This window comes from Zootoca vivipara, chromosome 6 (assembly GCF_965207765.1).
Source record: "Zootoca vivipara chromosome 6, rZooViv2.hap1.1, whole genome shotgun sequence".
Taxonomy (NCBI): domain Eukaryota; kingdom Metazoa; phylum Chordata; class Lepidosauria; order Squamata; family Lacertidae; genus Zootoca; species Zootoca vivipara.
In genome coordinates, this window is record NC_142589.1 from 63,539,327 (window position 1) to 63,562,958 (window position 23,632).

At 46.7% G+C, this 23,632-nt stretch overlaps 1 protein-coding gene across 1 annotated transcript in view; it reads right to left on the minus strand.

Annotated features, from left to right (window-relative positions):
• Positions 1 to 23,632, minus strand: part of ASAP3 (ArfGAP with SH3 domain, ankyrin repeat and PH domain 3) — a 77,548-nt gene that overhangs the window by 36,824 nt on the left and 17,092 nt on the right. The window contains exons 2-6 of the mRNA XM_035120399.3: positions 17,970 to 18,042; positions 13,169 to 13,314; positions 5,702 to 5,776; positions 2,043 to 2,092; positions 505 to 631 (exon numbers count right to left, since the gene is read on the minus strand). Coding sequence (XP_034976290.2) covers positions 505 to 631; positions 2,043 to 2,092; positions 5,702 to 5,776; positions 13,169 to 13,314; positions 17,970 to 18,042 — 471 coding nt within the window. The remainder of the gene's footprint in view (positions 1 to 504; positions 632 to 2,042; positions 2,093 to 5,701; positions 5,777 to 13,168; positions 13,315 to 17,969; positions 18,043 to 23,632) is intronic.

Here is a 23,632-nt window from a genome sequence, read left to right on the forward strand (position 1 = left end):
GTTTTGATATCTGTGGCCTCCCCCAGTGCCTTTTCTATAAATATGAACGTGTTTTTAGCTTTTACTTTGTTTCAGTTTTACATTGGTTTTAATCTAGGTGCTACTTTTTTGTTGTGGCTTTGAGTTTCTTCTCATTTTAGAAAGCGACTAGTAGGTGCAACAAATAACTATATAATAATAACTATAATAATAACTAAATAATAATAATAATACACCAATAGCATCCAGTCCCCAACAGATTACCCCTGAGAGAAGGTGTCCTCGGGGGGGGGGGGAGTTTTCTACTCCTGGGTCAAATGAACAGCCCAGAAAGCCAGAAAGTATCAAATAAGTCTCCCAGAGTCTTTAGGTTTGAGCCAAAGGGCCTAATTATCTGCTGAGGGCCAGTTAATCCCAAGCACCTATGCAGCTATGCCCACACGGGACCCAGCCAAGGCTTTGCTGTCAGGGTCAAGCATCCAATCCTAGCAGGAACAAACACCATCATTTTCAGGGAGTTCCCACCTCACACATCTGAAGCTGGAAAGTGCGGCGCTCCTTCTGCAGGTCCTCGGCGATTTCTGCAGCCGATGGTTCGGCCTGAATGACTCCAGATATCTTGGCTCGCTCCTTCTCCTTTTCCATCTTTGCTCTAGGGGAATGAGGAATGCCAAAGATAATGCAACAGCTACAACTCCCATCGGCCTTGATCACTGGCTGTGCTGACTGGGGTGCTGATGGGTGTTGGAGTCCAACAACATCTGGAGGGACACAGGTTCCCCATCCCCAACTACACCCATGGCTTAGAGATGGTGTCGACTGTGTATGAGCCTGCGACAGCCACCAGCCTAGATGCATTTAAAAGGGTTTTAGACAAATTCATGGAAGCTCCTAGGCTCCTAGGCTCCATGGCTATGTTCTACCTGTGCTATGAGCCAGTATGCCTCCGAATGCCAGATGCTGGGGAGAATACAACTGGGGAGAGCACTGTTGCACCCAATGCCCTGCTTGTGGGTCTCCCATTGGCGCATCCAGTTTGGCCACTGTGACAGCAAGATGATGAACTAGATGGATCTTAGGCCTGATCCAGCAGGCCTCTTATGTTCTTACACAACTCACAGCCTTTCCTGTTATGGCAAGCTGCACTATGTATTATATGTCTAATTACATAATAGTAATTATTTCTAGATTGGCACCCATACATATAAATTAGAGCATGCAATTCTATGCAGGCATGTGTCTTCGTCTATCCTTTTTACCTTGGTGGTGCATAAGTGGTGATCCTACCACAGTTGTACTCATACAGGCTGCAAGCAAGCAGCTACATGGCAGAAAAAAAATGTCACGTGTTAAGTAGGGGTGTTCGCCCGTGGGATGCAACTGCTGTGGCCCATTTCGTTACCTCTGGGACCAATGCAATAACTAAACACTTTTCTGTTTGTTTTATTGGGGGGGGGAAGAGAGATCCTGCAGAAATATAATGGAGATCAGAGCTAGGAAACATAAGAGTCCAACTACTGGTCCATTTAGCTCAGTATTACCTATGCAAGGATGGAGAAACCAGCTTTCCAGATGTTGCTAGACTACAACTCCCATCAGCCCTTTGCTAATCTCATCCTACTCTCCAAGTCGGATCTGGAGGCTTCAGAGGACCTAGAACTGTCTTGCCCAACCTGGTGTCCCCAAACAGTCCCACCAGCCCTAGCCAGCAAGGACAATAGTCAATGGGGATGGGTGTTATGGTTCAATAGCATGTGAAGGGTCCACTGGTCCACCTCTGATCTATACTGACAAATAGCAGCTATTCGAGATATCAGAAAAGAGCATTTTCCAGCCCCTCCTGGAGAACACCACGAATTGAACCTGGGGACCTTTCTGCTGGCAAGCTACAGGTTCTAGCACAGCCACCAGAATGGTACTAGACAGCGCAGCAGCACAAATTAATAAATAGCCGTCTCATTGGCGGACGCCAGCTCTGCCACCTCCCATGCCGCTGAACCCACAACAAAACACCTTTGTTTGAGAGATGGGGAAATGAGCCAGAGGCAGCAGGGGTTACTTACACTTTGGTCTCATAATCCTTCCAGGCCTTTTCAATCTGCTTCTTGGAATCCTGCCAAGCAAGAGGGGGCAGAGTTAGCAGTGGAGTCCCCAAGGCGGAGTGGCGGGGAAGAGATGGGACGAGGGAGCAGCCACCCCCTACCGAGCCACCAAAACATTTCCTCCTGCCAATTCCATGAAAGCAGGACATATTGATTACAGCAAGGAGAAGTTGTTAGCTGTTAAGCCATCTCAACAGAAGCATTCCCCGGCCAGAGGCTGAAAAATCCGAGTCTACGCTTCTCTGCACTTCAGTTGATTTCTGGACCGTAGGGCCATTTGGCCATGGGACAGAAAGGGCATCTGTTCAGCAGGCCTGGAGCCAGAATTCTGCTGTGGGGAATGGATGTGGGGAGAGTGCTAAGGGATTCTTGCAAGAGCCTAGAAAACAAAAGTCTGGGTTTGTTTATTTTTTAAATGCCCCAAGCGCCTAAGTATCATTCCTTTTGCATTCATTGGTCGGAACCAAGCAGGTTTCTTACATGGCAACTGTGCAGAAAACAGCCTGGGTGTTTGTTTATACACACACATATATATACACAAATATATATGATCAAGCTGAATTTTTCAAGTGGAGATCCTTGTGCAGCCAACACAGCACCAGTCATGCAAAAGAGGAAAGTAAAAGCAAGTTTGGACCATTAGGGCAAGTGGAGAACCGCCCACCAACTTCAGTCCGCCTTCAGTCAGCACCCAACTTCCTGCTTTCTTGCTCACAACCAATCCAGAGGGTCGCCCCAGTTCCCAGAGTTCCCTGTGAAGAGGGATTGGTTGTTAAACCACTCTGGGAATTGCAACTCTAGGAGGAGGAAAGGGGTTTTCCCTAACAACTCCCTGCACCCTTGAGAAACTAGAGCTCCCAGAATTCCTTGGGGCAAGCCGTGACCGTTTAATAAAGTGGTACCAAAGTGCTTCAAATGTATGGTGTGAAAGAGGTCTAGGTGTGCGAAGTAGCTAGCCTACCTCAATGGGGAAGGGCAAGAGGGGAAAGCTCAAGGGTTCCCTGTGCAGGAGAAGAGAGTCAAGGAGATTTACGGCGTATCTGCAGTTGCAGCCTCTGGCTTGCTATTTCGACAAACACCCCACGCCTTCAGGGTTGCACCACAGACCAGGACTTGTTGATGTCACTCTGCCCTGAGCCCAGGTGTCAAAGGAAAAAGCTGCTGAACTGGATCTCAGGGTGTGATGCAAAGGGAAAAGGAGCTCAAGGTGGCATACATGGTTCTTCCCCTCGTATAATCTCCATAGCAACCCTGCAAGGTAGGTTAGGCTTAGCGGCAGTAACTGGCCACCCAGGGAGCTTTATGGCTGAGTGGAGATTTGCACCCAGGTCTTTCATGCCAGAGTCTAACACGCCACCACAGTGGAAAAGATTTGGGGCAATGGGGAGGGAGAGGGAAAGAAAACTGGATTCTGATGGGAGGAGCTTCCCCTTGCATGCATGAGCAAATTGTATTTCAGAGGGGGGCAGGATCTCACACCTGACATGCACAGAGCACCACTACTACCCTATGAGCTGCATTGGTAGGCAGACCCACAGAAGTGCCACTATGCTACAAGCATTAGTGCCACAGCAACCAAGTGCGCTGAGCTGCTAAGAGGGAGGGATTGTAAAAACCAAACGCACCATTTCTCCCTCAATAAAAAATGTGGCACAGTCTACCACACAGAAATGTGTAGCATAGAGCTGCCTTTCCAGTCTTGCCAGTTTTCCCTGGACTGGGGAGAATACACCAGGAAACAAGGCTTAGGAAGGGAAAGGCAGACATAGCAGGATTCCCCACTCAAAAGTTCTAACATGCAACCGATATACGGTGCTTGCTAGAGCATCTGCTTTGCATGCAGAAGGTCCCATGTTCAGCTCCTGGAATCTCCAGGTAGGACTTGGAGTGCCCCCATCTAAAACCCTGGAGTGCCACTGCCAGCCACTGTAGACAATGCCAAGGGAGATGGTTTGACCATGTATAAGGCAGCTTCTTCCTTTTTTTATTGAGTTATTACAGAAACAAAAAGAACAGAGAAAAAAGAAAAAAAATACACCTTCCTGACACCGACCCAGATTACAAAATATTATGCTAATATCCTTAAATATATATAGGTATAGGTATGGAGCAATGTAAATGGAATTTAAATATGAATTCAGGAGATCTAGGCTCTCCACAGCTACTGTGGACACCGGCAGCTAGCTCCTCTGCACGGTTATGCAGAAGAAAGTCCCGTCCAGCTCAGTCGGGGAATGCTCCCAATAAAATATGCATACGTGTGCAATTCCACTGTACCCTAATGATATACTATTATGAGGTTTAGCTGAATATGCTAAATTTATTACCACTCTTTCATTACATCACAGAAACATTTTCTGATACAGTCTTCTCATAAAAATAAAAATAAAAAAGCAGCATGCCTTGGGTTTTCTGCATAACATAATGTCTGCTTACTAGAAGGGATGGGCTAAGTGGTCCAATTCAAGGCAGGGCTACTGCAATGTACCCCACATTGGGCTTCCCTTGTACTTGGTCCAGAAACTTCAGCTAATGCAAAATGCTACAGCATGATTGCTGGCACAAGTGAGAGTCAGCATATTGCACACCTGTGCTCAAAAATATGCACTGGCTGCCAATTTGTGACTGGGCTGAGTTCAAGGTGTTACTCTTGGTATAAAGCACTTAACGGCTTGGGACCAGATTACTTAAGGGATCGCCTTATCCCATACGTGCTTGACTCAATTCCTCCAGTTCGCAGAATCTTTTGCAGATTGCACTTCTTGCAATCCTGCACTTCTGCAAGTGTTGTGCCATGTTCATTCTGTGTTTGAAAGAGCCGTTCCTTTAGCGTGGCAACAACCTAAACTTTGGAACTCCCTGCCTGCTAATATTGGGCAAGGACGATCACTGTACTGTTTTAGACACCTGCTGAAAACTTTGGTTACATCTGCTCTTAAATTTGTTTTAGATGCTTGTGGTTTCTTGGTTTTAGATACAGTGATGCCTCGCAAGACGAAATTAATCCGTTCCGCGAGTCGCTTCGTCTTGCGATGATTTCGCCTTGCGAAGCGCGGTTTGCTGCGGCAAAAAAACCAAACAAAACCACAAAAAATTCATCTTGCGAAGCACAGCCATAGAAAACGTCGTCTTGCGAGTCACCAAAAACATCGCAAAACGCTTTCGTCTTGTGAGTTTTTTGTTGTGTGAGGCATTCATCTTTTAAAATGTTTTAAATAAGTCTATTTCATTTTTGTATTTTTCTTTTTTTATCACAGAAGTATTAGCCACCCTAGGATCTTTTGTAAATAAGAGAGGGCTATAAATGCAATATAATAAATCAGTAAATTGCATCCCAATTCGTTTAATTACACAGGCACTACATCATAGGTCTGTTTTGAGCATTCCTTTTTTCTTAAGAATCCAAGAAAAGTCCACATTTAAACTGCACACATTTTGCAGGTGATTTTTAATTTAAGATTTCCATTCTTCAGTGCACTTGTCAAGACACTGGCACAACAGAACAAGCGATGTGTTAGGACATCAAACCATGGGACCCAGGCACCTCTATTTGGACACATCTTCCTCAACTAGGCCCTTGAACACATACCATGCATACATGCTTTTTAAAGGACACCTACCAGCCGGCTATCTTTAAGTTGCCCTTTCAGCAAGCTGTCCAGAGGAAAGGAGACAATATTGTTCAGATTCTGCACCTGGAAGAGCCACAAATAAAAACATATGCAGCCATTAGTGCTCAGCTAGGCAGGCCCTTTTACCCAGGTTGGCATTCATTTGCGATGCATTTTTATTTATGCTTCTAACACAGATGTAGGAACCAAATCTTGGTCAAAAGCTGAAGCAGAAGTTTAATGAAGCTCATGCCATTATTTTTAAACACACACCACACACACACACATGGCCTCTTTTTGCTATAAATAGGTTATTATTATTTATTTGTTTGTTTATACCCCACCCACTCTTCCCCAGCCACTCTTGGCGCCTTCCAACAGAAATATTAAAATACAATAATTTATTAAACATTAAAAGCTTCCCTAAACAGGGCTGCCTTCAGATGTCCTCTAAAAGTCTGGTAGGACCCTTGGGATCCCCCTTCCAAACCTAAAATTCTATGGTTCTGTTATTCAAGCCAGGCAAATGCACTCAAGCAGGGTGTGAATCAGCGCTGGTGGGGGGCACGGCTTGGGCAGATGGGGTGTGGCTGGGGAACATGTGTGGCACAAGATGGGGCAGGGGGTGAGGGCCCCCAAAACCAAGGAGCTTGTACCCCCATTCCCCCCTGCATTGCTGGAATCCTGTTATTAACACTTTTTTCTTTTCAGAGATCTTAGCATGTGGGACACAGCATGCTTAACTAGAAATATGCTTTGCCGCTTCTGTGCCAGCCACCCCCCCCCCCAAGATTTTTTTTCCCCTGGCGTTCTCACTGCCAGGTGGGGTTTGTGTCTGGGGTCTAGAAAGGGACTCTTATTTATTGGACTATGCAAGCCTCACTCCAACTAAGATAAATATTGTTTCCTGCTCTTCTTCCCCCACCCCTCAAGCAGGCCAGATTTGGGGTGGCATGCAGAAATGGAAACAGTGGCAAGGGGTGTGTGTGTGTAGAGACTGGAGATGCTAAACCTCCTCCATTTGTCTCATGGCAAGAGTCTTCCTGTGCAGGAGACTCCAGGGCAGCCTCAGATAGCTGCAAGGCACAAAAATGTCTGGTCTGCCCACAAGCCACATCTACTCCTCCACTGCCACAAAACCCACAGGCAAGTCAGCCCTTTCTCCCTGCCATGCAAAAACCACAACCCACAGCTGGAAAGCGGAAGGGGGGGGTCAGTTGAGAGAATCACATGGCCAAAACCATAACATGACCAGAGGCAAAAGGAACAAGCCTGGTTCAGTCGGGGACCTGACAGCCTACAGGACTACCTCCCAAGCATCCAAGAAGTCAGTCTGTGAGTATTTTGAAAAGGATGCTATGATTACTAAGACCCAGCATGGGTTTCTCAAAAATAAGTCACGCCAGAGCAATCTGATTTCCGTTTTTTGATGGAAGTACAAACTTCGTGGATCAGGAAAGTGCTGTGGACATAATGTATCTTGATTTCAGTAAGGCTTTTGACAAAGTCCCCCATGATATTCTTGCAAGGAAGCTGGTAAAATGTGGGTTGAATGAGGTAACTGTTAGGTGGATTTGTAGCTGGTTGACTGAACGAACCCAAAAAGTACTCATTAATGGTTCCTTGTCATCCTGGAAAAAAGTGACAAGTGCAGCGCCGCAGGGTCCTGTCCTGGAGCCGTTGTTGTTCAATGTCTTTATGACTTGGATGAAGGAATTGAGGGGATGCTTATCAAATTTGCAGATGACACCTAACTGGGAGGGGTAGCTAAAGCTGCAGAAGACAGAATCAGAATTCAAAATGACCTTAACAGATAGGAGAACTGGGCACAAGCTAACAAAATGAATTTCAATAGGGACAAATGTAAGGTTCTGCACTTAGGCAGGAAGAACCAGATGCACAAATATAGGATGGGGGACACCTGGCTACTCTTGTGAGTACATGTGAAAAGGATCTAAGGGTCTTGGTTAACATGAGTCAACAGTGTGTGGTGCACAGAAGAAGAAGAAAACTAATGCTATTCCAGGCTGCATCAACTGAAGTATAGTGTCCAGATCAAGGGAAGTACCATAGTACCATTCTATTCTGCCTTGGCCAGACCACATTTGGAATAGTATGTCCAATTCTGGGCACCACAATTTAAATAGAATGTTGATAAGCTGGAATGTGTGTAGAGGAGGTTAACCAAGATGATCAAGGGCCTGGAAACTAAGCCTTATGAGGAGTGCTTGAAGGAGGTGGGTATGTTCTGCCCCTGGAAAAGAGGAGACTGAGAGGAGATATGATAGCCATCTTCAGATACCTTAAAGGCAGTCACATGGAGGAGGGAGCATGCTTGTTTTCACCTGCTCTGAACAATAGGACTTGAACCAACAGCTTCAAGTTGCAAGAAAGAAGATTCCGACTAAATATTCCGAAAACATTTCTGACAGTAAGAGCTGTTCAGCAGTTGAAAAGACTCCCACGAGAGGTCCTTCCTTGGAGGTTTTTAAACAGAGGTTGGATGGCCATCTGTCATGGATGCTTTAGCTGAGGTTCCTGCATTGCAGGGAGTTGGAATAGATGACCTTGGGGTCCCTTTCCAACTCTAAAATTCTATAATTCAAAGACTTGGACCAACCTCTCTTGGGAGAGAAAAGGAGGAGAGAACAAAATAAAGAAAACCCACCCTGTGAGTTTTATGTGGCTGTGCTGAAGAACCTACACATGAAACCAAGTCAGTGCCACCCACTGACTTGCTGACTCAGAATAAGCAAAATGGAACCACGGCTGTAGATTGTGATCAAGTACAGATGTGCTACAGGCACAGCTGAAGAAACCACAGCGCAGCTCTGAAGAACATAGGAATCCGCCTTATACTGCATGCAAATACAGATGTTCCACTGAGCTACGGCCCTTCCTGGGCCATCGGGTGCTCAGCTTGTTTCATTGAACGTTGCAGAACAGTATTCCTGGTGAGGCATCCTCCTCCACTGCACCAAAGGGTGGGCAGCTAGGTTAGGGAGTGCAGGGCAGGCTCTGAAACCTCCAGGACCTGGCTGCCACTCCCTGACAACCAGCATTTCTGGCTGCCTCAATTCTGCTTCATCGTAGAAACAGTCCTGTTCACAGAACTTTACAGAAGGCAACAGCCACTCCTGTGATGTCACCATTTTGCATCAGCATGCTGGGTCTGCCTAAGGCAGGAGTAGTCATAGGATGGCCACTTATGCAACAACAAAATTTGAATATGAATATGGATGGGAACACAGGACGTTGCCTTATACCTCAACAGACTATTTATTGGGTCCTTCTATCAGTGTTTCTCAAACTTGGGTCCCAGCTGTTGTTGGGCTACAGCTCCCATCATCCCTGACCACTGGTCCTGCTAGCTAGGGATGATGGGAGTTGTAGTCCAACAACAGCTGGGGACCCAAGTTTGAGAAACACTGACTCAATACAAAGCCTACAGTGGATGGTAACACCTCTTCAGGGTTTCGGACAGGGGACATTCCCAGCCCTACCTCCATGGTCACAGGCAGAAACACTTCTGAATACCACTGCAGGAAACTACAAGAGTGGAGAGGTTCTGTTGCACTCAGGTCCTGCTTGCGTGTTTCCTATAGGTACCTGGTTGGCCATGGTGATAACAGGACACCAGGCCAGATGTCCTGAGCTGGAGAGGCCAGGGATTGAACCTGGGACATTCTGCATGTAAAGCTGATGCTTTGTCATTGAGCTACAGGCCTAGGTGTGCCAATTTAGAAATAACTACTATAATCTAAATAGAAATACAATCCATCACACCATAGCAGGGAAGACTTTGAGCATATGACCTGTGTGCTGTTCAGCACAGCAACTCAAGTCTGCTGTCCAGGATCTAACAGCAGAAGGGTGACTTCAAGGCCCCTCCTGCTCTCCTTTTCTTGTTGTTGTTGTTTAGTCGTTTAGTCGTGTCCGACTCTTCGTGACCCCATGGACCATAGCACGCCAGGCACTCCTGTCTTCCACTGCCTCCCGCAGTTTGGTCAAACTCATGTTCGTAGCTTCGAGAACACTGTCCAACCATCTCGTCCTCTGTCATCCCTTTCTCCTAGTGCCCTCCATCTTTCCCAACATCAAGGTCTTTTCCAAGGATTCTTCTCTTCTCATGAGGTGGCCAAAGTATTGGAGCCTCAGCTTCACGATCTGTCCTTCCAGTGAGCACTCAGGGCTGATTTCCTTAAGAATGGATAGGTTTGATTTTCTTGCAATCCATGGGACTATCAAGAGTCTCCTTCAGCACCATAATTCAAAAGCATCAATTCAAAATTCAAAAGCATCAAAAGCTCCTTTTCTTAGAGCTCTTGATATTCAGACCAAGATGTCAGGGACTGGCTGGACACTGAGGAGTGCTGGCTGGCTATTGAGGAGTGGGCACTGGGAGAAGCGGAGGTTGGAGACTGACTTGGAAGAAGGGAACTGGGGGAACCTGTAACAGCTGAGAGACAAGTCAGAAGTGCAGGACTGGAGAATGAAGAACAAGAGCAGGAGGATGGAGAGATCAGTCAAGCTGGTGTAGACTCAAGGGCTTCCACACCTCCTCCTCCTCCTCCTGATCCCACCTCTCCTGCTCCACTGTTTCCCAGTACCAGAAGAAGACTGAAACAGGAGGAGCAAAAGGTCACATGCAGGTGGAGTCTTCGCCTGCTTGCATGCAGCTTGGGTAGAGGAGATACATAAGCCAAGGGTGGGGCTCTCTGTTGCGGCAACTGCATCATCAGGTGCACACCTAGGGGTAACTGAGAGGCGTAGGATTGATGGACGTGCCTTTTCCTAACTTGTAAGTGTCCTTTTGACAATAAAGAGTTAATTCTTGACATTCTGTGCCTGTCAACACTGTGACACAAGCTTGGGACTGGACAGTTCTTCAAACCTACAGGGCTGTCCTCTCTAAAGCAGGACACAGGTTCACCCCTAGGTAGACAACATGGTGCCCTTTAAGCATTGCTGGAGTCTCGTCAACTCTGGCCAGCATAGTGAGAAATAACAACACACCCTAAGAGCCTACTGGATCAAGCCACTTGCTCTCAAGGCTGTCAACCAGATTGCCTACGGGAAGCCTGCAAGCAGGACTTGAGCGCCCACAGGACTCGCCCCTTCCTGTGGTTTCCAGCAACTGGCATTTAGAAGGGTTACTGCCTCCAACAATGGAGGCAGACCACAGCCATCAGGGTTAGTAGCTGGAAGGTCAGGGAGCTGTTTTCCAGCAACATCTGGAGGGCATCGTATTAGCTACCTCAGTCTAAAGTGGCACATACCCAAGCATTGTTTTCATGTGCTCTTCTGCTAGGGGCATATCAAACAGGTTTTTTTTTCTTTCCTTCCACATTCTTCATTCTACATCTTTATTTTTTCTTTCTTTCCTTCCACATTTTTCCTTCCACATTTGCAAAGGGGCTGTAATATGAGACACGGGGCTTCTGTTTAAAACAAATATACCCAGACAGAGCCTGCTCTAGCACACAGAACCCAGTGCACAGTTCCTTCAGTTCCCAGCCATAAACAACATAGCCGCTGCCCAGAGGTTTCCGATTTACGTTCAAAGGGGAAGCTGAGGGAGGGGCCAGGATGAGACCACCATTAGTGGCAACAAGCAGCAAAGGCACACAGAGGCAGCCCATGTTCCTTCTCCGTCTGCCCAACCAGTACAAATGCAAGCACTAATGGTCCTTTTTTAGGGACAGGTGAGAAAAGAGTTGAGTTTGCATCTGTTTGCATTTGTTTGCACACCAAAACACAGCCACCCTCCACAGGTCGTACTACTTCAAGTATCACTAACCCGGAGATAAGTACAAAAATGCATATACTAGGGTAAGCACAAATAATAATAATAATAATAATAATAATAATAATAATAATAATTTATTTATACCCCACCCATCTGGCTGGGTTTCCCCAGCCACTCTGGGCGGCTTCCAAAAGAAGTATTAAAATACAATAATTTATTAAACATTAAAAGCTTCCCTAAACAGGGCTGCCTTCAGATGTCCTCTAAAAGTCTGGTAGTTGTTTTTCTCTTTGACATCTGGTGAGAGGGCATTCCACAGGGCAGGTGCCACTACTGAGAAGGCCCTCTGCCTGGTTCCCTGTAACTTGGCTTCTCACAGCAAGGGAACCTCCAGAAGGCCCTCGGCACTGGACCTCAGTGTCCGGGCAGAACAATGGGGGTGGAGATGCTCCTTCAGGTATACTACATTAGTAAAAATTCCTACGTTAGTGAAAATAATGGAATAAAATGCTTTCCTTGGGGAAAATAGCTGTGCAAAACTGTGTATGTTGAATTCTCAATGAAAAGTGCATTTATTTCAGTAATGCAACTTAAAAGGTGAAACCAATATATGAGATAGATGCATGACATGCAAAGCAAGATATGTCATGCCTTTATTTGTTGTAATTGTAATTATTTGTCATTAGGCGGGTCAATTATAAATGGAATGTAATTAATGAAATGTAATAGCAATGTTTATTTTTGTATTATTGTAACTATTTGTTTTATTACTGTGGAATTTCCAAAAGAAAGCATTTGTAAAAATAAATAATAATAATAAGATGCATTACTGAAATAAATGCACTTTTTGACGATATTGTAATTTTCCAAGTTTCACCTGTATATGCATATATATGCAAATTGATGTGGAAATGGAGAAATGAAATGAAGATTGTAAAAATAAACAACTGAAACAGAAATTGACAGATTCACCCACTCCTAGTTCTTTCAAGAGTTCCTACCCTATTCATAAAAGTCCTTCCCTCAGACTACCTCGTAGCAGCAGCCTGCTTTGTGATAAGGGGCCCCAGCATCAACAGAGGACTCAGAGCTGGAAACACAGCAGTAAGGAAAACATGGCTTATGGAAATGCAGGGGTTGAAATATAGGAACCTATTGCCCCAAACAAGACCGGCACATTCACAATTGCATCACCTTCCAGAGATGAAGTCATCTCTGTTGCTTTGGCTGAAACAGATTTCCTTAAAGTTTTGAAGAACGTAATTGCATTAATTACGGCGTAAGCTTTTGCAGGCCTGAATCCACCTCATCAGATGCGCATGAAAAAGAAGACTGTAAGCCTCCATCATTAATGTCAGAATAATAAATATCTTTCTAAAGGGGCTGCATAAAAGACCCTAGCCACATCCACACTGTACATTTAAAGCAGTGTGGTACCACTTTTAAAAAGTCATTGTTTTCTCCCATCATGGTGCTTTAAATGTACGCTGCAAATGTGGCCCTAGTGAGCAACAGTAACCTCTGGACTGGGGCTTATGGGAGTTGTAGAGGTTAAGGAAGGTTGGCATATTCATTTCTTTTAAAGAAACGGGTCCCATATTAAAAGTGCCGAGTCTGGTTGAATATCCCCTCTCTCTAAATAGGTGGTGTACACATTTGGATTGAGAAGAAGAATGCAGTGGAGATCTTTGACGGAAAATAAAAGCAGACCTAATGCCGCCCCTTACCAGGTTTTTGAAAAGTGCTGTCACTTCCCTGGTGAAGACAGCCAGATTCAAGAATCCGGTGGAAAGCTCGTGATTGTTCTGAGAAAGGTGGTTGCTGCCAAAGTTCTCCAGAGTTTCGCTGTACTGCTCCTCGTTCTCCACATGCGCTAAGGAAGAAGACACAAAAATCAGGAGAAAGGAAGGTTTCTGTCGGATCTAGATACCCACAGAAGTCAGGGAAGAAGCAAAGCAGTGTGTGGAATTTGAACATGAAGATAGCCCTGCAGGGTCAGACAAGAGCATTATACCAGGCATCCCCAAACTTCGGCCCTCCAGATGTTTTGGACTACAATTCCCATAATCCCTGACCACTGGTCCTGTTAGCTAGGGATCATGGGAGTTGTAGGCCAAAACATCTGGAGGGCCGCAGTTTGGGGATGCCTGCTTTATACTGAACCACCTCCACACCATACATTTAAAGCGCTATGATGCGCTTTAAGCAGTTGTGGCTTCTGCTGTCGTTTGTTAAGGGCACTGAGAGCTGCCATCACAGAGCTACTAGTCCCAGAGTAGTTTAATCATCAATCTCTTTTGCTAGGGAACTCTGGGAAATGTAATTCAGTTAGGAAAATAAGCCTCGGCGCCCTTAAACAAACCACAGCTCCCAGAATTCACCGGGGGGGGGGGAGAGCAACGACTATTTAAAGTGCTGCCAGTGTGTTTTAAATGTATGGTATGAATTTGTCCTAGCTCATCATCTTGTTTCTCACCGTGGCAAAGCAGAGACCTCTGGGAAGCCAACAAGCAGGCCATGAGGGAAAGAGAGCTCATGTTCCCCAACAACGAATAGTTGGAGGCATGCTGCCTCTGATCATGGAGGTAATATATATCCAACATGACCAGCACCCATTAATAGCCCAGCAGGAACACCAACTGTCGGGCATTATGTAGGCATGTGCTGAATTGTGCAAAGCAATTTGTGGCAGTGGTGCTGGGCGTGCACCAGCAGCTGTGAGGAGAGGGCTGGGTAGTGCGTATTTGAGCCTCTTCCACTGCATCTCCAGCAACATCTGACACCCCCATTGCAGATTTTTATTCACTTACTTCCTTTCATAACAATAATAATAATAATAATTTATTATTTATACCCCGCCCATCTGGCTGGGTTTCCTCACTCTGGGTGGCTTCCAACAGAAATATTAGAATACACCAATTTCTTAAAGATTAAAAGCTTCCCTGAACAGGGCTGCCTTCAGATGTCCTCTAAAAGTCTGGTAGTTGCTTTTCTTTTTGACATCTGGTGGGAGGGCGTTCCACAGGGCGGATGCCGCTACTGAGAAGGCCCTCTGCCTGGTTCCCTGTAACTTGGCTTCTCACAGCGAGGGAACCACCAGAAGGCCCTCGGCTCTGGACCTCAGTGTCTGGGCAGAGCAATGTAGTAGGCGACGTTCCTTCAGGTATACTGGACCGAGGCCGTTTAGGGCTTTAAAGGTCAACACCAACACTTTGAATTGTGCTCGGAAACGTACTGGGAGCCAATGCAGGTCTTTCACAACCGGTGTTATGTGGTCTCGGCGGCTGCTCTCAGTCACCAGTCTAGCTGCCGCATTCTGGATTAATTGTAGTTTCCGGGTCACCTTCAAAGGTAGCCCCACATAGAGCGCATTGCAGTAGTCCAAACGAGAGATAACTAGAGCATGCTCCTCGTTCTCTACTTGCGCAAATCCAGATCCTAATTCCTTGTACATTCATTGCATTTATATCACCCCTTTCCTCGAAGCGGCTCAAGGTGGCATACTCCTCCCCATTTTACCTTCACAACAAATCAGGATGAGAGACTGTGACTGGCCCAAGATTATCCAGCGGGCTTTATTTAGAATGAGGCCTCAGGGAAACAACAGCCCCGAGCACTTCCAGTCTGCTTACACCAGTAAAGGGCACGGCCCAACACTGTGGTCCGTGAGCTCCTGGTGTTAGAGATTCCTTCCCTGTGTTTGCTGTCATGGGATTGTTGTCTGTCTCATGATGGTATATGTTTTCATTCCACAGTGGGAAGTGACGAAGACAGGATATTTGTGTTACTGTGTGTTCCTGAAGTGGGACTATTGTCCTTTGTTCATTCTCTTTGCTGCCTGATGCCAGAGAGAGAGGGAGCCATGTTGCAGTGCTCCGTGTGTGTTTATGTGTAAATAAACGTAGATTAGCCAAATGCTGAGCTACTAAGTTCTGTCATGAAATTGCGCAAACTCTGCAGATCCGTAAGTGTGCTGATGTTTCTTGGCATCAGTCGCTGTGATGTTTGGGCTGAAGAAAGCTTTTGAAACTCCCGAGGGATCGACAGGAGGGAGAGATCATCCCAGTCGGGCATGTTTCTCTGCCAGGGTCCTACTCATGTGTAAGAGATCCTAACACCTGGGTCCTAGAATATTAGCAGCGAGAGAAACCTGAATAGCCTCCAACACCATCCTTTAGGCCTCTTGAATGAACCTGAGCTGCATGTGTGGCATATACAGGGACTGGGAGTTACCTTTGAAGGTGACTCAAACTACAACTAATCCAGAATGCAGCAGCTACACTGATGACCGGGAGCGGCCGCCAGGACCATATAACACTGGTCTTGAAAGACCTACATTGGCTCCCAGTACGTTTCCGAGCACAATTCAAAGTGTTGGTGCTGATATTAAAGCGCTAAATAGCTTCGGGCCAGTATTCCTGAAGGAGCTTCTCTACCCCCATCCTTCAGCCTGGACACTGAGGTCCAGCTCTGTCAGGGGGACTCCCTACAGGGAGCCTCTCCCGATAATCCTGACCAGCACTTCGCCCAGCGACAGTGCTAGCAGCGGGTCAGGGGAAAGCGGAATGGAAGGGGGAAGGCTCAGCGAGGCACCAGAGCCCTGACAACGCTCTGGGGAACAGATGGTGGAAGAAGGGCTCAGTGACGTATCGGAGCCCCAGCACCACTCTGACCATCTAGGGGAGGAGGGACGGCTCAGGGAGGCATCAGAGCCCAGGCACCATCCCAGCCAGCAAGGGGAAGAAGTGACACCGCTCCTTCCGGTGCCCAAATTGAGGCGTGCGCCCAAACGCAGGCCGAAGGGGCGGCGTTTCAGGAAGTCCAGGTTATTATGTTGGCCCCGAAGCCAACGGGCGCCATTGCCGGGTTCTGAGAGTGACTAGGCGGTCATGTTTTCTGCTATCTCTGCACTGTAAATAGCATGCACAATAAAACCTTTAAAGACACAACGGACTGGAGCGTCTTTACTCAGGAGTAGCCACAACAACTCCCTGACAAGCTCCAAGAAGTGAAGTTACAGGGAACCAGGCAGAGGGCCTTCTCAGTAGTAACGCCCACCCTGTGGAACGCCCTCCCATCAGATGTCAAGGAAATCAACAACTATCTGACCTTTAGAAGACATCTGAAGGCAGCCTTGTACATGTAAATTTTTAATGTTTGAGGTTTTGGCGTGTTTTAAACATTTTGTTGAGAGCCTCTCACAGTGGCTGGGGCAACCCAGTCAGATGGGCGGCATACTGTATATATAAATCATCATCATCATCATGGACCAGGGGCCCCCTTCACCAACCTGCTGCCCTCCAGATGTTGTTGAACAACTACTCCCATCAGCCCCAGCCAGCTTGGAGAGGATGGGAGTTGTAGTCTAGCAACATCTGGAAGGCAGCAGGTTCCAAATCCTTCACTTGTGCTGTTCTAGGGCAAGAATGCTCAGTGCAGATTTTGTTATGCCTTCGCTTCAAAGGGATCCTAATCCAGAGGTCTTGTGTTGCAATTTATATACAGTATTTTGAAAGCGGATTGCACAAGGCTGACACCAGCTAAACCTTGCACAAAGGCAAATTGTGCTCCTGCTGCCACTGCAACCTCATAAAAATCTCCAAATATGTTTAGCTGCGAAGGAGGCTGTCACAGAATGTTTACAAACAGCACAGCTTCTGTGGGGAAAGCAAAAGGTCAGTCTGGTGATGGGGCAGCTGGGAGAGGGCAAATCCAGATTCCAATTCATATATCCCACCAAAGAGAGTCATCTTGTAGGGTCACCAGACTTTGCGGGTGATGGACTGTGAACTAGACCAGTGAAACGCTAAGAAAGAGGTTAAAGGGGGTTTCTCCAAAATCCAGGAAAAGAGAAGGGCTGCAACAACTTGGTGGCAGAGCTTAAATCAGAAAAGCAAGAAGCTGGCGAAGCAGGGCCTGGGAAATAGTCCAACATTAAAACTCTGTAGAAAGGTACTGTCTATTAGCATGAACAATGCCAAGCTAGATGGACCAATGGTCTGACTGTGTGAGGCAGCTTCCCAAGTTCCCCGATTATTTGAAGTACAACAGCAGGGATCATTCGGTTAGTAGCCTAAGGGTTCATTCTAATGACAGTTAAGACAGCCAATCAAGAGGGGGGTGGTAGTGGAAGTGTTTGCCTAGCACCCAATCAGAATGGCATGATCCTTGTGCTCTGATTGGCTGTGGGAGTTCTAAGGGACCCTTTCCTCAGTATGCACTGCTGAATATCTTTCTGCTTTGAAGGAGGCCTGTTCTAAAAGACAAAAAAAACCCACAACCCCGATTATTTCTCCTCACGTTATGCACAAGTTATGCGCTGCTTTTGTTCAGTTTGCCCAGTAAAGTTCATTTTCTTTCTCGACTTTGTGTTATTCAAATGACACTGCTATCACTGTACGGGGGGGGGGGGGGTCAGATTGCACTTTGCACACACCTGGCAGCACCTACCCGTTCCCCCCAAGGTGTCCCCCCCACTCTTCCCCACCCCTTGGCAGCCACACCAGCACGCAGAGAGCATTAACTTACTGAGCCCAGAAGCATGAATAGCTTTCACATATTTCCTGATCCGCTGGAGAATGGCTTGGTCTCCATCCAGGCTCTGCAAGGCAAAAGAGAGAGAGAGAGAAAGACACAAAGGTTTGTTAGAGTTGCTGGGCAGTGCCAAGCCAAGAGGCGGGAAGAGGGAATTGCGAGGCCACACAAAGTCTCTTTGAAGCTCCGGCCTGTGGCAGATGTGCAAGGCAGCTGCCAGGCTACCCGAATCTGGAGTGGAGAGATCCCAAGCATGGGGAGGGGGTGGGTGGGCTGCACGGAGATTGAGAGTGAAAGAGAGAGAATGCATTGACTGAACAGTGCAGAAAAGGAGGTGTGGCTTCCAGCCAGTTCCTCCCTGGCTGCAACAAGGGCATAGCTCTGTGGCAGAGAACACGTTTTGCATGCAGAAGATCACAGGCGCTTCTAGTTTGAAAGGATCAAAGGTATCAAATGATGGGGAAGACCTCAGCGCAAGACATTCAGGCAGCCCCTGGCGCAACCTGAAACCTGCCTAAGCACCTAGCAGGGCCTCATTTGAATGTCTGCTGCCTTCTCTTGCACTCTGTCTTGAGACTGGAATGTGGCCTGTCCAGGAGCTCAGCTCAGCAGTAGAGCAACTGTTTTGCTTGCAAAAGGTCCCAGGTTCAATCCCCGGCATCTCCAGGTAGGGTCTGAACTCTGAAACTCTAGAGACACTGCCAGCCAGTATAGAGAGCCCCAGTCAGTGTCTACACTGTAGACAAGTTAGATGGGCCAATGGTCTGATTTGGTATACAGGAGCTTCTGGTGTGACTGTGGGATGAGTTATTGATGGCTAGGAGAGGACATACTGAATACAATTTATCTCTCCAGTCTCTTACACGTGTGAGTTAGGCAGAATATTAAAACCCCATCCTTGGCAACGAAAATTAAAGCTTTGGAATGAGGTTGCGAAGCCTTTCCTTTTTTGAGCAATTCCACCTAATGAAGGTTAGCCGGCTTCCTCTTGGTTTCCCTCTTAATAAAAGAACCAGGCAACAACCCATTAAGTTATAGCATCCACTTATTTAACCGTCTTGCACTGGGTCACAGCAAAGGCAGCAGCAAAACTATGCAAGCAAGGGTGCCAACTTGAACAAAACATGGGGGGAGGGGCAGGTAAGCACCATCCTGCGTAATTGATCACAAGATGTAGCACACGCTCACCATTTGAATGGCAATGCCCATCAATTTTGGAGGGACCCAGCCCCCTCAAATATTTTATTGGGGGTGTGAAGGGACCTCGGCCCCTAGGAGTTGGCTCTGATATATGCAAGTCAAAATACTATTATGTTTCAAAATACATAGCCGATTACAAAAATGGAGCCTGCGCTCAGGGACAGCTCAGACAGACACCCGTTTGAATCAAATACATGGTGAGGAAGAGTGGCGCCCATCACTGCCTCCCCTCCCATGAGAGCAAGTTCCATAGTTTTAACTATGCACTATGTGAAGAAGTGCCTTCTTTTATCTGCCCCAATCTTCCAACCTTCAGCTTCATTGCATGTTCCCAGGGTCTCTAGAGGGAGAACAACTTTTCTCTCCACTTTCTCCATGTCATACATAATTTTAGAAACTTCTATCATGTCACCTCTTGCTCATTTTTTCTCTCAGCTAAAAAGTTCAAAGCCCTGCACTCCACCCCCTTGGTCATTTTAGTTGCCCTATATCAGAATATCTACAATACAGTATCCTTTTTGCCTAGCAGGAGGCAGGAGAATCATAGCCCTCTCTGGAATTCACAGGCATGCTGCCTGCCTCTAATCCTGGCTGCCAGCAAATAGCCATCAAAACTAGGAACCTTTAATAGCAGGAAGGGATTTCCTTTCTGGAGGCCAAATACTGTACTCCCCCCTTCAGTCATTTGTCCATGGTTACAGTATCCCTGAAAGTGCCTCTCTCCATCCTCCATCCAGGGGTATAATTTCAGATACTGTATCAGGGAGTGAGGGGGAGAAATGGTTCGCAGTAAAGTTTAAAAGGCCTGTTCAAGGAGATATTCAAGACTTAAATTGCAGCACCAGAGAAACTACAGTGGGATATAAGAGCATCCATTCCAGTGACATTTTATACTGCCCAATAAAATGATAGCCAAGGTCATCCAAAGAAGGTCAGTCAATCATATTTTTTAAAGAAAGCAAAGTGTTTTGTCCTTTTGTCGTGCATGCTATTACTTCCTAGGGCCTAAGTATTTCACTGTTTAGAAACCAACTGTCAGTGGTGTAATTCAGATGTCACAATCTTTCCTGGTTTGGAGAAAATGGGAAACTATGGTTAACTGAAGACTGCTTGGTTTGTTTCACCTCACTCATGCAAAAGGAGAAGCCAAGCAGCTAGCCACTGAGGCTAAAAAGGTTGATAGAGATCTCTGCTGAATTGTATCCTTACAAATGCACACAGAAGGTATCTGAATCATAGAGTCATAGAAATACAGAGTTGGAAGGGACCATGAGGGTTATCTAGTCCAACACCCTGCAATACAGGAATATTTTGCACAATGTGGGGCTCGAACGCATGACCCTGACTGATGTAAACCCATGGTCTACCGACCAAGCTATTTGCATGCATGGAGAACAGAAAGAAGGCAGCTGGGACTGGGGTACCAAAAGCATAAAATGCCCCCAACAGCCAAACAGGAGCCTCTGTGAATGTGGAAACAGGTGCGTCTCCTGAGCCCTCCTTTCTATCCAAAGTAACTTCCAATCCCACTTTCCTTCTGCCCTCGCTGGGAGGGATTCAAACAATGAATCACAAAACAAAGCCGGATCCTAAAGATGCCTTTCTGCCACAGTAAAAAGGAGAGACACCAGCCTTCTCTCTCTGTCTGGCCATTTGAGGCAAAATGTCCATTACTGTTAAGTGCTCATCCACACCCAGAGGGTCACCAGCGATTGGCTGCTTTGCAAATTTGCATGAGTTTTGCAAAAGTTTTTTGTTTTTTTTCTTATTAATGAGCAATTGCACACCACCCCTTTAGCCAAAAAGTCTCTCAAGACAACAACAAAAAATCAATACTAAGACAGCCCCTGCCCTCAGGCTCACAATTCAAAAGAGATATGACACACAAGGGGAAAGTAATGTGAGGGAGGATGGAAAAGCAAGTTCTTCAAGTTACAGATGAAGCTAGTAGTGGTTCCATCTGTCTTGCTCTCCTGAAGCATTCTCTCCCTTCCACCTCTGAGATCAGGGCAGTCCCTACCCCACAACTCTTCCCTAAGAAGGAACAACCACAAGCAGTGCTGGATTTACGTATAAGCTAAACAAGCTATAGCTTAAGGTCCCACTCTCTTGAGGGCCCCCAAACAATGTAAAGGAAAAACATATTTTGGATATGTACATCCAGTTGTTAAGATAAAAAACAAATAAAATAAAACCTACATACAGCAACAGTGTTTTGTGTTGTGTATGCTCCTATTTATTATGTGCAAATGGCTTTAGAGACCTATTAGATTAGGTCCATAAATTAGGGACGCGGGTGGCGCTGCGGTCTAAACCACAGAGCCTAGGGCTTGCTGATCAAAAGGTCGGCGATTCGAATCCCCGCGACGGGGTGAGTTCCCGTTGCTCGGTCCCTCCTCCTGCCAACCTAGCAGTTCAAAGGCACATCAAAGTGAAAGTAGATAAATAGGAACCGCTACAGCGGGAAGGTAAACGGTGTTTCCGTGCGCTACTCTGGTTTCACGAGAAGCGGCTTAGTCACTCTGGAGGCGAGTGTGTGCACACACACACACCATACTTCCCTATACTGTGCAGGGCTGCCTTCAGATGGCTTGGTATGTGTGTGGATAACTCCATACAGGGCTTGCCGATCAGAAGGTCGGCGGTTCGAATCCCCGCGATGGGGTGAGCTCCCGTTCCTCAGTCCTAGCTCCTGCCAACCTAGCAATTCAAAAGCACATCAAAGTGCAAGTAGATAAAGAGGAACCGCTCCGGCGGGAAGGTAAATGGTGTTTCCGTGCGCTGCTCTGGTTTCACGAGAAGTGACTTAGTCATACTGGCCACATGACCCTGAAGCTGTCTGCAGACAAACGCCGGCTCCCTCGGCCTACAGAGCGAGATGAGTGCCACAACTCCAGAGTCGTCTGCGACTGGACCTAATGATCAGGGGTACCTTTACCTTTAGGTCCATAAATTACCATATAGCATGCTGTATATTCAACACAAAAAACAGTGACAATTTGTTGTTGACAAAGGACAGCTGGACATATAAAGGGCCGCATTACCTTCAGTAGCTTAGGGCCTCATCAAACCTAAATCTGGCCCTGACCACAAGCAACCTCAATCGGTTATTAACTCTAAATCAGCAATGACAGCACGCTGTAGCTTTTCACCTTAGCTGTATGCAGCTGGCAGAGCCATTAGGCAGGGGGAGGAGGCTGCCTCAGGTGGCAGAAGTCGCCCAGGCAGCATTCCTGCAGGCATCCCACCTACCCCACTGCCTCCTCCAGAGACAAGAGAAGCAGCAGCACCATCTCACCCAAAACCTGTGTGATCTTCCCTGAAATTAGCACCTCCTGGCAGTGGTAGCAGAGCGGGTGGTGTTGGCGGCGGCAGCAGCAGCAGGGCAGGGAGGCACTTCCTGTTCCACCTCAAGTGGCAAATGGGATGTGGTGCCCTGGCTGTATAAATCAAAGCTTGGGGTGTAACAATAAACACCCCCCCCCGATATTACCACCCCAAGCCTTCGGCATGGGATGGGTATATTTAGCATGGGGTTGGAATGAAAATATCAGAAAGCCTGGCTTAGACTTTCAGTGCAAGTCAATGGACAGGGATTAAGGTTAAGACTAACAGTTTTATTACTTGCTTTAGGAGAGAGAGTTTGGTGGTTAATTTTTCTGTCAGCACTAATTGCCAGATTTTCATCGCAAATTGAATTTATTCCTCCCTCACGCCAAATTGCAGGGGTCTTTGTTTACCTGCTCATCTATGAGAGCAGCACTGCCACAAACCATCAAACAGGTTGCAGAGACGGATGGAGCAGCAAAGAGTTAACCTTAAGCTTGGCTGAGGTTCAGTCATGATAACAGTGCTGGAAAAATACTTGGAGGATGTAATCATGGGATGGGGAGAAAGCAATTGTTTAGGGTCAAGCAAGGGATAACATTTGTTAAAATGGGATGAAGTCAGAGGAAAACCGTGGAGGGGAGGGGAGCTTGGCTGGGGGAAAGGGGTCTTCTTAAGGGAAGGGACTTCATCAGCACTTGCATTACAGCACACACAACCCAGAGGATCCCAACTAGGGTTGCCAGACTCAATAGAGGACAGGACTTCTGTGCCTTTAATTGCCCTGCTCTCTTTGAGTCTGGAAACCTTAAAGAGAAACCAGCAGACCCTTTGCTTGGAAATTAAACAAAGGCGCTGCTGGTTTCTCTTTAAGGTTTCCAGACTCAAAAGAGAGCAGGGCAATTAAAGGCACAGAAGTCCTGTCCTCTATTGAGTCTGGCAACCCTAATCCCAACGCAACCTTTAGCATGCATGGAAGGCAGCCTTAGTTCTTTGTTTAGAACCTGATGTTAACAGCTGGGATAGCTCAGTCAGTAGAGCTTTTAATCTCAGGGTGGTTTCCTTATAACCAATCAGTATCTACTGATATCTATTTCTGTTTTTATGGATCTTTTCGTTGATTCTATCTT